General features: G+C 40.2%; 1 protein-coding gene across 2 annotated transcripts in view; it reads right to left on the reverse strand.

Annotated features, from left to right (window-relative positions):
• The window catches only part of LOC112853348 (solute carrier family 68 member 1-like), a 39661-nt gene that overhangs the window by 9804 nt on the left and 17441 nt on the right, over nt 1-12416 (reverse strand). For both annotated transcript variants that reach the window (XM_086692784.1, XM_025916912.2), the window contains exons 5-6: nt 12193-12276; nt 7449-7571 (exon numbers count right to left, since the gene is read on the reverse strand). In XM_086692784.1, coding sequence (XP_086548910.1) covers nt 7449-7571; nt 12193-12276 — 207 coding nt within the window. The remainder of the gene's footprint in view (nt 1-7448; nt 7572-12192; nt 12277-12416) is intronic.

Raw genomic sequence — 12416 nt, forward strand, 5'->3', positions numbered from 1 at the left:
AGACCTGGATTTCAAGCAACTTCCCCAGTGCAGGTGGAAAACATTCACTTAGTAGATGTAGAAGCTGAGATTAAGAGAGAGTTCCTTCAAATTCTATAGAAGAAATGCCATCCAGAACAGTCCACATTCAATTCCTGTGTATACTCAACTCATTTCTCAACACACAATCACCCAGTTGTGAGTCATGCCTCTATAACAAGTGTCACCAAGTGCTGTTGATTCTAATTCCTCAATCCCTTTCATGTAAATCACTTCCTTGCCTTCCATGTTACATTGCTTTAGTCCAGGCCCACACCAGCATTTCTCATATAAAAGCAGTTCATCGGCCTTCAAACTGTTCTTTGCAATTCTGCTAACCTCCCTTCGAACCATTATGTACACTTCAGGGTGATGTTTTCAAAAGCAAATCTGATATTATGACTCCTTGGCTTAATAATAATAATATTCCATTCCTTTTAAGATCAAATCCACACTTCTCAAGCCTTTCTAAACTCTTTGCGGTTCCTCCAGCCATGTCACATGATCTCATGCCTCTCTGTACTTGCAGACGCCTTTTACATTGTCAAAATTCATCTGAGAGATCGCTTCTTTGCTACCCAGTCTGAATTGCATGCTTAGCTAGGTGTACTCACACAGCATACTTACATCAATCAATAATACCTAACACGTAGCCTTGTGATTTTCACTGTAATTGACGTTGAGCTTATTCAGGGAGGGGGCTTCATCTTTCGTCTTTTTGTGCTTTAGGGCTTATATATAACCTGATTTATAGTGTTTGGTAAATGTTTGTTGAACGAATACGCTGTCATTTTACATGTCCGTGCTTTGCACGTACCATTACTCTTCCCTCGCTACCTCCAATCTCTGTTTACACTATTAACACCTCCATTGAAACCCAGCTGAAGCAGCTTTTCCTCTGTGCTACCTTCCTGGACTTGGTTTCCAAGGCAGTGTCGATCATACCCACCTTTTAGTCACCATTATATCTTGTATATACTTCTAACTATAGTAGCTACCACTCTGTGCTGAAATTATCCTCATGTCTCCCTGACTAGATTGTAGGCTCCTTAGTGGCAGCAACCTGTTTCATTTACTTTTGTATCCAAAGCACTTGGTACACAATAGGCAACAAGTAACAAAGTTATCATTTTTGTCCCTCTCGAATCCTTGTTTTATACAACTGCCAGAATGTTCTCAACAAAATTCAGATTATGTCTGTCCCAGTTTAAAAACTTACAATGATTTCCTTTATCTATAGCAGTCTTTCTCAAAGGACAGCATCTGTATTCCTGGTAGTACATATGACAATTTTCAGATGTTACACAATTGTTCTTTTTATTCTAATGGTTAAGTGTTTTGTGTTAGCAAAGAATGAAACCCATGAAATGAATTATTTTGTGTCTAACTTGTTTAAGGCATGTAAGATTTTTTTATGTTCATAATTAAAGAAAAATATTTAGCAAATAATAGTACAGAGAGTAATCATACAACAAAAGACAAAAAAGTCATCATATTTGGGAAACCCAGATGTATAAGATTAAGAACATCTAAATCTAGCATACAGATCCTTTAGTCAGCCCCTGATTTCCTTTCCAGCCTCACCTCCCTCCAGCTGCCATCAGCGTGACATACCATATGTTACGGAATACAGGTTTCCATGTCTTTCTCCTTTCCCCCATCCAGCCTATTTTCAACACAGTAGCCAGAGGGATGCTGTTTAGGTCATTACTCAGATCAAACCTCTCCAGTCAGAATGCTTTTATTTCTAAGAGATATATACTAAACTAGAAGAGATATATAAATTATAAGATGTACGAAGTGCCACTATCTGCAACTTAACCTTAAAATAGAGAACAAAACACACACATGCACATAGATACAGATAAAGCGGATACGACAAAATGTTAACAACTGTTGAATCTAAGGAGTGGGTGTATGGATTTTCTCTGTATGTTTTTTTTTTTTTAACTTTTTTGTGCGTTTGAGATTTTTCATAATAAAAAGTTGTGAGGGGGCACCTGAGTGGCTCAGTCGGTTGAGTGGCCGACTCTTGATTTCAGCTTAGGTCAGGATCTCATGGTTCAGGGGACTGAGCCCCATGTTAGGCTCTGTGCTGGCAGCACAAAGCCTTGCTTGGGATTCTCTCTCCCTCTTTCTCTGCCCCTCCCTTGCTCTCTCTCTCTCTCAAAATAAATAAATAAAACTTTTAAAAAATATACGTGATAAAACAAATATAGGTACAAATAAATAGTGAATCTAGCTGGTGAATATATGAATCTTCCCTATACATCTTTTTCAACTTTTTTTGTATATTTGAAAATTAAAGTGTTCATAATAAAATGGGGGGGGGTGTAAGAAAAACTTTAATACTTTTTTTTAATGTTTATTTATTTTTGAGAGAGAGACAGACAGGCAGAGCATGAGTGGGGGAGGGACAGAGAGAGAAGGAGACACAGAATCTGAAGCAGGCTTCAGGCTCCAAGCTGTCAGCACAGAGCCCAACGTGGGGTTTAAACTCATGAACTGTGAGATCATGTCCTGAGCCAAAGTCGGACATTCAACTGACTGAGGCACCCAGACGCCCCTATAAGAAAAACTTTAAAAAATAAATCCTATGGATGCCTGGGTGGCTCAGTCAGTTAAGCATCTGACTCTTGGTTTTGGTTCAGGTCATGATCTCACAGTTCGTGACTTTCAGCTCCACCTTGGGCTGTGCACTGACAGTGCGGAGCCTGCTTTGGATTTCTCTCTCCTTCTCTCTCTGACCCTCCTTGGCTTGCTCTCTCTCTCTCTCTCTCTCTTAAAAAAATAAGTAAACATTAAAAAAAAATCCTTGGGGGTCCCTGGGTGGCTCTGTCAGTTGAGCATCCAACTGTTGATTTGGGCTCAGGTCACGCATGATCTAGCGGTGATGGGATCGAGCCCCACATCAGGCTCTGCACTGACAGCACGAAGTCTGCTTGGGATTTTATCTCTCTCTCTCTCTGTCTGCCCCTCCCTCACTTGCACACATGCACACATGTGCACACAGTCTCTCTCTCTCAAAATAAATAAATAAACTTTAAAAAATATGTTTTGGGGCTCAGTCGGTTAAGCCTCCAAATTTGGCTCAGGTCATGATCTCACAGTTTGTGAGTTGGAGCCCCACGTTGGGCTCTGTGCTAACAGCTTGAAGCCTGAAGCCTGCTTCAGATTCTATGTTTCCTTCTCTCATCCCCTCCCTGACTTGTGCGCGTGCGGGCGCGCTCTCTTTCTCTCTCTCTCTCAAATAATAAGTAAACATTAAAAAGATTTTAATAAAAAAATAAAAAATATGTTTCAAAAATAAAGTAAAATAAAATCCTTGGCTATGTAGAGTAGAAAATCCAAAAGAATCAACAACAACAAAAACTTCCTAGAACTAATAAGCAATTATAGCCAGGTTGCAGGATATAAGGTTAATATACAAAAGTCAATTGCTTTCCCAAAAGTCAACTGTTTCCTTGATAAACAAGTGGAAATTGGAAATAAAAACATAACACTATTTACATTAGCATCCTAAAAATTAAAGACTTTAGGGGCTCTGAGTCGTTCAGTTAAGTGCATGACTCTTGATTTCAGCTTAGGTTATAATCTCACAGTTCGTGAGATCAAGCCTCATGTCGGGCTCCATACTAGACATGAAGCCTGCTTAAGCTTCTCTCCCCCTTGGGGCTCCTGAGTGGCTCAGTCGGTTGGGCGTCTGACTTCAGCTCAGGTCACGATCTCGCGGTCTGTGAGTTCGAGCCCCGCATCGGGTTCTGTGCTGACAGCTCAGAGCCTGGAGCCTGCTTCGGATTCTGTGTCTCCCTCTCTCTCTGCCCCTCCCCTGATCATACTCTGTCTCTCTCTGTCTCAAAAATAAATAAAAACATTTAAAAAAATAAAAAGATTCTCTCCCTCTCTCCTTCTGCCTCTCCCCTGCTCACACTCACACGCGTGCTCTCTCTCTCTCTCTGAAATAAACAAACAATAAAAAATGAAGAATTTAAGTATAAATATAACAAAATATGTAAAAGATATCTATGAAGAAAACTACAAAAATCTGATGAAAAATAGAAAATTAACTAAAGAAATGGGAAAATATTCCATGTTCATCGATAAGAAGACTCAATATTGTCAAAATATCAGTTTTTCCTAACTTGATCTATAGATTTAACTCAATGCCAATCAAAATCCCAGAAGGTTATTTTGTGGTTATCAACAAACCGATTCCAAAATTTATATGGAAAGGCAATAGCCTTTCCATATAAGTCAGTGGGCCTACATAACCTGACATTAAGACTTCCTATAAAGCTACAACAATCAAGATAGTATAGTATTGGCAAAATAACAAATAGATCAATGCAATGCAACAGAGAGGCCAGAAATAGATCCACATAAATATAATCAACTGATCTTTGACAAAGGTGCAAAGGTAATGCAATACAGAAAAAGGTAGTCTTTTCAACAAATGGCTGGAACAACTGGATATCTACCTGTGTAAAATGAATCTAGACCTTGCACCTTTATAAAAATTAACTCACAACAGATCACAGACCTAAATGTAAAGTGCAGAACTATACAATTCCTAGAAGATAACACAGGAGAAAATCTGGGTGATTTGGGTATAGTGATGACTTTTCAGATACAACATGAAAGGCAAAACCTATGAAAGAAGTAATTGATAAATTGGACTTCATTAAAATTAAAAACTTCTGCTCTGCCAAAGACATTGTCAAGAGAATGAGAAGGGAGGCCACAGACTGAGAGAAAATATTTGCAAAAGGCATATCTGATAAAGGATTGTTATCCATAATATGCAAAGAAATACTAAAACTAGAGGCGCCTGGGTGGTTCCATCGGTTAAGCATCCAACTTCAGGTAGGTCATGCTCTCACGGTTCGTGAGTTTGAGCCCCATGTCGGGCTCTGTGCTGACAGCTTGGAGCCTGGAGCCTGCTTCAGATTCTGTGTCTCTTTCTGTCTCTCTCTGCTCCTCCCCTACTTGTGCTCTGTATCTCTCAAAAATAAATAAATGTAAAAAAAAAAAAAAAAAAAAAAGAAATCCTAAAACTCAATAATAAGAAAATGAACAGCCTGATTAAAAAATGGGCAAAAGACCTGAACAGACACCTCACCAAAGACATGCAAATGGCATATGAGGATATGAAAACATGTTCCACATCATAAGTCATTAGGAAACTGCAAATTAAAATGAGGTACACACCTGTTAAAAAGGCTAAAGTCCAAAACACTGACAATACCAAATGCTGATAAGGATGTGGAGCAACAAGAACTCTTTATTTCTTTGCTGATGGGAATTCAAAATGGTACAGCCTCTTTCAAAAACAGTTTGGCTGTTTCTTACAACACTAAACATACTCTTATCACACAATTCAGCAATTGTGCTTCTTGGTATTTACCCAAAGGAATTGAAAGCTTATATGCACACAAAAAGCTGCATATGGGTGTTTATAACAGCTCTATTCATAATTGCCAAAACTTGGAAGCAACCAATATGTCTTTCAGTAAGTGAATAGATAAATGAGGTGTACATCCAGACAATGGAATCAGTGCTAAGCCATGAAAAAACATGGAGGAAACCTAAATGCATATTACTAAAATTTAATCTATCTGAAAAGGCTACATACTATATGATTCCAACTATCTGACATTCTGAGAAAGGCAAATCATGGAGACAGTAAAAAGATCACAGGTTGTTGGGGTTAGGGGAGAGAGTAGGATGAAAAGGTAGAGCACAGAGGATTTTTAGGGCAGCAAATCTATTCTTTATGATACTGTAATGGTGGATACATGTCATTACATGTTCATCCAAACCCACAGAATGTACAACACCAAGAGCAAACCCTAATGTAAATTATGGACTTTGGGTGATAATGATGTATCTATGTAGGTTCGTTGATTATAACCAGTGTAACACTCTGTTGATATAGGGAAGGCTGTACCTAGTGGAGGGCAGAGAATATACAGGAACTCTGTACTTTCTGTTCAATTTTCTTGTGATCCTAAAACTTCTTTAAAAAATAAAGCAAATAAATAAAAAATAAATCAATCCTCCACTGCCTCACCACCACCAGGAATGTCATAGTGAAACCAAAGTAACAAAGCAGGGCTCTAAGGACCTACTAGACCTGACCTCCTCTCACTTACTCTGCTCCAGCCACACCAGCTTCCTTGTGAGATCTAGAAAGCCAGGCATGGTACCTCTCCATTCTTTTGCACTTGCTGTGTTTTCTGCCAGGACCACTCTTGCCCCAGAGAGCTGCCATGGTGCCCTCCCACCTCCTTGCATTTATTCAAATGTCACCTCCTGGGGCCTTGCCCATCACACTAATTAAAAATGCAGCTTTCCCCAACTCTTCTCATTCCCCTTCTTTCATTTTTCACCAAAGAACTTATTGCCAACTAATATAATATGTATTTTATTTAATTTTTTGTCTACCTGTCTCCCACTTAGAACTTAAGTTCTAGGAGGGAAGAGATTTCTGTTGTTTTGTTCCCTGCTGTTTGCTGCCCTATCACAGAACCTAGAACATGGTAGACTCTCAACGACGTTTGTTGAGTGAATAAATGAATAGCTTATTAAGAGTGCTCTCATGCGTCCAGACATTTGCCATGCTGTTTTATCTGCCTGGAATGATGTTCTTTAATGTTCAGGAGGAGAAATCCAACTTAGCATCCAAAACTCAGCTCAGGAACCCCCTTTTCTCTTAGGTGCCCCCTGCCCCAGGCAGACCAAACAAAGTAGGAATTTCTTATCTGTATTACCACAGTGCCCCATTTTATGCTTCCAGTAGAGCCCTTATCACAGTGTTTTACAATCTGTGGGGCTCCTTAGAGGCTCCTTATTCATCTTGTATCTGCAGCACCCTGTTTTTTTTTTGTAGTTTATGGGGGGGGGGACAGGCAAGGGGTGGGGAGGTGAGAGGAGGAGAGGAGAGGAGAGGAATGGAGAGGAGAGGAGAGGGGAGGGGAGAATCTTAAGCAGGATCCAAGCTCAGCACAGAGCCCAATGCAGGGCTCGATCCCACAACCATGGGATTATGACCTGAGCAAAAATCAAGAGTTGGACCCTCAACTGACTGAGCCACTCAGATGCCCAGACCCCAGCACCTTTAAGCCTGGCAGGCCCTCAGAAACATTTGTGCAATGAAATAATAAATGAATGAATGACTTAGATAAAAGCAATCAATATGTAGCTTAGTGTGGATTATATAGATATTTGTAGTATAATTTAAAGAACACTCTTAAAGATACTCCTATGAAAATTCCTTTGATATTAATACTCTCTACTATAGCTTACTCAAAATCTATGAATTAATAACTAATAATATCCAAAGTCCAAGATAATTGCCTAGTAATCAATATAAAAGTCTGAGTTTGCTTTAATATTTCCTTTACATTATTTCAAAGGCATTTTTACTCTACCTTTTATCTGCGTTTCCATATCCATACTGTTTTAGCTTAGAGAGTATCATCATGGGAGCTAAAGACTGAGCAGGTTTGGTAAACAAAGCATTGATGCCAAAAACCATTGAGGAAAGGGGTGACCTGAAACAGACAAAGATAGCATGGGTCTGTATCACACAGAAATCAAGGAACTTTTTGTCAGTTAAGTCCTCCTTGACTGTAACTAGACAATAGAAATATATAGTAGTTATAGAATATTAACCTCTTAGTCATAGTGGTTATAAACTTAAAAGAACCAAACTCTTTCAGTGAAGAAATGGATCAAAGAGGAGACACAGCTAGACTCTTACATGCTCAATAATGAGAGCTATATGTGCCCTGTGCTGTTAAGTCATTTTTTCTTAATTTTTAAAGTTTATTTATTTATTTTGAAAGAGAGAGAGAGAGAGAGCTCGAGTTGGGGAGGGCAGAGAAAGAGGGAGAGAGAAAGAATCCCAAGCAGGCTCTGCACTGTCATGACAGTGCAGAGCCCGACACAGGGTTTGAACCTGTGAACCATGAGATCGTGACCTGATTTGGAATCAAGAGTTGGGCATTTAACTGACTGAGACACCCAGGCGCCCCTGTGGTAAGTCATTTAAATCCCACCATAGCGGCACCTGGCTGGCTCTGTTGGTAGAGCATGTGACTCTTGAGCTCAGAGTCCTGAGTTTAAGCCCCACACTGGGCATGGTGCCTACTTAAAAAAAATGCAAACCTGTAAACTCCACAACAATCCTATGAGAAAGACATTGTCACTCCTGTTTTAGAGATGGGAGAATAGATTAACTTGTCCACAGTCACACCGCTAGTAAGTAGTAGAACTGGGATTCACACCTAAGTTTCTCAGCCCAGATTTCATTAAGGATTACTCAAATGAGCTCTAAGTGAGAATCCTGCCATATCATTTTTGATAACTAAGTTATGTCATATAAAATAAACCTAAAAATCCAGTGCATTGACTGAATAAAGTGAAATCTTGTCATATGTCAACTATCGGTGGAAACCTCTCCAAGGAGGAGAAAGAGAAGAAAAAGCAAGAAAATGGAGAGGAGGAGAAAGAAAAAAAGACAGGGAAGAAAGATGAGGCCAGAGAACTGGAGGAAGTCTGATTTGACAGGAAGAACTTGGGTTTCACTTCTAGTTCTTTAATCTGCTGGTTTTATTACCTTGGGCAAGCTGACCCCTCAAGAGTCTTAGTTTCCTGAAAATGAGGGTACTTCTGATTGTATGATATAATACTATAATACAATTGCTGTCTGTCTCCCCCACTAGGCTGTCACTGCCACAAAGGGTGAAGGCTACATCTATTTTGGCTCATTGTATTAAGTTCTTATCTGACATGATCTGGAGGACAGTTGGCTAGAGCAGAACAATCCTTTTTATTTATTTTTTATTATTATTTTTTTTAGTTTTTAGAGAGAGACAGCACGTGTGCGTGGTGGAGAGGGGCAGAGGGAGAGTGAGAATCCCAAGCAGACTCCACACTCAGTGTGGAGCCCAATGTGGGGTTTGATACCATGACCCTGGGACCATAACCTGAGCCAAAATCAAGAGTCAGGCGCTCAACTGACTGAGCCACCCAGGTGCCCCCAAAACAATCCTTTTTAGAAGAAGAGACATTAACCATTCTGTTTTAAGTGAAATGTACTCGTTCATCAATCTTTCCTTTGGGCTTTTCCTTTGAGTATGGGCCCACGGGTGGAAGTGCTATGCCATCATTCTCGCGAGGACAGTATCCATATTACATGATCTACAGTTTCTACTGTCAGTTATAGAGAGAACTACAGTTATTTACAAGGCAATCTGAGTACACAATAGCTTTAGGCTTTTATGAATTTCCCCCAAAACATTTATAGTTCTCATTGCATCAGATCTGATAATATTTTTTTATACCTTACCTTTGTCAGATCTTTATAAAGCATTCAACTTAGTTTTCACAGAAACAACTTTCATCTCACCCTTACAGTTCCTAAGTACTTTTTTTAAGTTTGTTTATTTATTTAGAGAGAGACAGAGACAGCACGAGTTGGGGAGGGGTAGAGAGAGAGACAGAATCCCAACCGGGCTCCATGCCAGTGCAGAGCCCAACTGAGCCACCCAGGTGCCCTGTAAATGTTCTCATTAAAATAACCATTGCATGGGGCGCCTGGGTGGCGCAGTCGGTTAAGCGTCCGACTTCAGCCAGGTCACGATCTCGCGGTCCGTGAGTTCGAGCCCCGCGTCAGGCTCTGGGCTGATGGCTCGGAGCCTGGAGCCTGTTTCCGATTCTGTGTCTCCCTCTCTCTCTGCCCCTCCCCCGCTCATGCTCTGTCTCTCTCTGTCCCAAAAATAAATAAATACGTTGAAAAAAAAAATTAAAAAAAAAAAATAACCATTGCAGCTGACATTAACAGATCTGAAATAAAAAGTACTAACTCCTGGTAAGGATACAACTTATGCCAGCAGATAGGCACAGGTATCCCCCGGGGTAGCCACTGGTCAGGAGCATACAGCATGCCATATGCATAAGAGAGTATGTTTTAGGAGAGCCTGGCAGTCTCAGTCTGTGGAACATGTGACTCTTGACCTCAGGGTTGTGAGTCTGAGCCCCACGTTGGGTATAGAGATTACTTAAAAAATTAAAAATAGGGGCGCCTGGGTGGCGCAGTCGGTTAAGCGTCCGACTTCAGCCAGGTCACGATCTCGCGCTCTGTGAGTTCGAGCCCCGCGTCAGGCTCTGGGCTGATGGCTCGGAGCCTGGAGCCTGTTTCTGATTCTGTGTCTCCCTCTCTCTCTGCCCCTTCCCCGTTCATGCTCTGTCTCTCTCTGTCCCAAAAATAAATAAAAAACGTTGAAAAAAAATTAAAAAAAAAAATTAAAAAAAAAAAAAAAGAAAAGTATGTTTTAGAGGGACTCTGTTACAAGGCCTCCTATATCGTATCTCCAGTATTTACCACAGTGCCTGACACATTAGCAGGCAAGCAACACATATTTATGGAGTGAGTAGTATCTACCACACAAGGCTGGTGTGAGACCTGAACGAGCAAAAGCCATATAATGTTCGCACACCTTGGAATGTGGTAAATGTTAGTGCCTTTTCCTTTCTATTTGAGACATTTTATTTACTTGTATCCAGTTTCATTCAAAAAGAATTTGAGAGTTGTAAGATGTTTACTGAGGTTTCTTCTTTAAAAAAAATTTTTTTTTAAATGTTTAGACAGAGAGACAGAGCATGAGCGGAGGAGGGGGAGAGAGAGAGAGGGAGACACAGAATCCGAGGCAGGCTCCAGGCTCTGAGCTGTCATCACAGAGCCTGACGCGGGGCTCAAACTCATGAGCTGTGAGATCATGACCTGAGCCAAAGTCAGATGCCCAACTAAGTGAGCCAGCCAGGCACCCCTCTTCTTTTTAAATTACTCATTCATTTTTTTAATGTTTATTTTTGAGAGACAGAGAGAGACAGAGACAGAGACAGAGCATGAGTCGGGGAGGGGCAGAGAGAGAGGAAGACAGAATCCAAAGGAGGCTCCAGGCAACAAACTCTGAGCTGTCAGCACAGAGCCCAACTGGGGGCTCAAATTCAAACCGTGAGATCGTGACCTGAACCGAAGTTAGACACTTTACCAACTGAGCCACCCAGGCACCCCTTAAATCACTCAATTAAAAAGAGTGGTTTGAGCCAGTCACTTTTCTAGACACTAGAGACACACAAGGAGAACGGTCCTGCACTGTAAGGAGCTCACCATCTTGCTTATCCTTCAAACATAACTTAGCAACAAAACCCTGAAACAGAAGAGGAATTATATAAAGAAGACATCAAGCAGTTTGACTGGCAAGGCTTTTCGCAGTACAGATTTCATTAAAAAAAAAAAAAAAAAAAAAGAGGCCATGTAGTCTAAGTGTTTCTACAGAGCTAATAAAGAATGTACCTGTGGGGCACCTGGGTGGCTCAGTTGGTTAAGCATCAGACTCTTGAGATCAGCTCAGGTCGTGATCTCTTGATTGTGAGATCAAGCCCTGCATTGGGCTCTGCAATGAGCCTGAAGCCTACTTGGGATTCTCTCTCTCCCTCTTTCTCTACCTCTCCCACGTTTGCACATATGCACACATGCACATACATGCTCTCTCTCTCTCTCTCTCTCTCTCTCTCAAAATAAATATTTAAAAAAAGGATATACCTGTGTTAAAATAACACGGGTATTCCTCTCTAATCTGTAAAATAGGGCACAGATAAGAAAACATTTACCAATCAAGTGAATTTTATAGCTGATGTAAAAAGCTTATAACCACACCAAAGAACAAAACCTCTCATCAGCAGCCCCTTATACTTTTTCAAGTAAAAAAAAAGATAAGATTTTTAATCATTAATTTTAATTCTTGCAATGTCACAGAGAAAAGGTCATTTTGCCTTCGACATCCAGTGTAATAAGGCGTACTGCAATACGTAGAACATAAAGCTATCTGAGATTTCACTTTGGTTTTGGAGATCTAATCCTGTCATAGCATTGGCTGTATGAACCTGCCGTATAAAAAATTATGATGCCCTTTCAGAAACAGGGAAAAGTTGCCCAGGGCAGACAATTATGAATATCCTATTATGTTCTGCTCTCTAATTCCCAGTGATGCTCTTATGATCATCTCTTAGATAGATGATTTGTAGTGGAAATATAAAAGGCAGACTCTTACAGGTCCTGCCTCCATGTGATATTGTTACAGCTGATATTTGAATAAATGTACTTACTGCCGATTGAACTTCAGTAAATCTGCATCCACCATGTCAGCTAGTGGCAGGTTAAACAAACAGAAAGAAGCTTGCACAATTACCCTAGAAATGATTTTAAAATATACGTATAAAATACACATATAACTAGGAGGCACAGATTTTCTTTTTAAAAACCAAACATCAAATGAAAGTTGAAATTTTGTTTATAAGAAGGAAAAATGAAATAATGTACAGTTGATTCT

The sequence above is a fragment of the Puma concolor genome, chromosome E3, assembly GCF_028749965.1.
Source record: "Puma concolor isolate L17-30 chromosome E3, mPumCon1.1.hap2, whole genome shotgun sequence".
Taxonomy (NCBI): domain Eukaryota; kingdom Metazoa; phylum Chordata; class Mammalia; order Carnivora; family Felidae; genus Puma; species Puma concolor.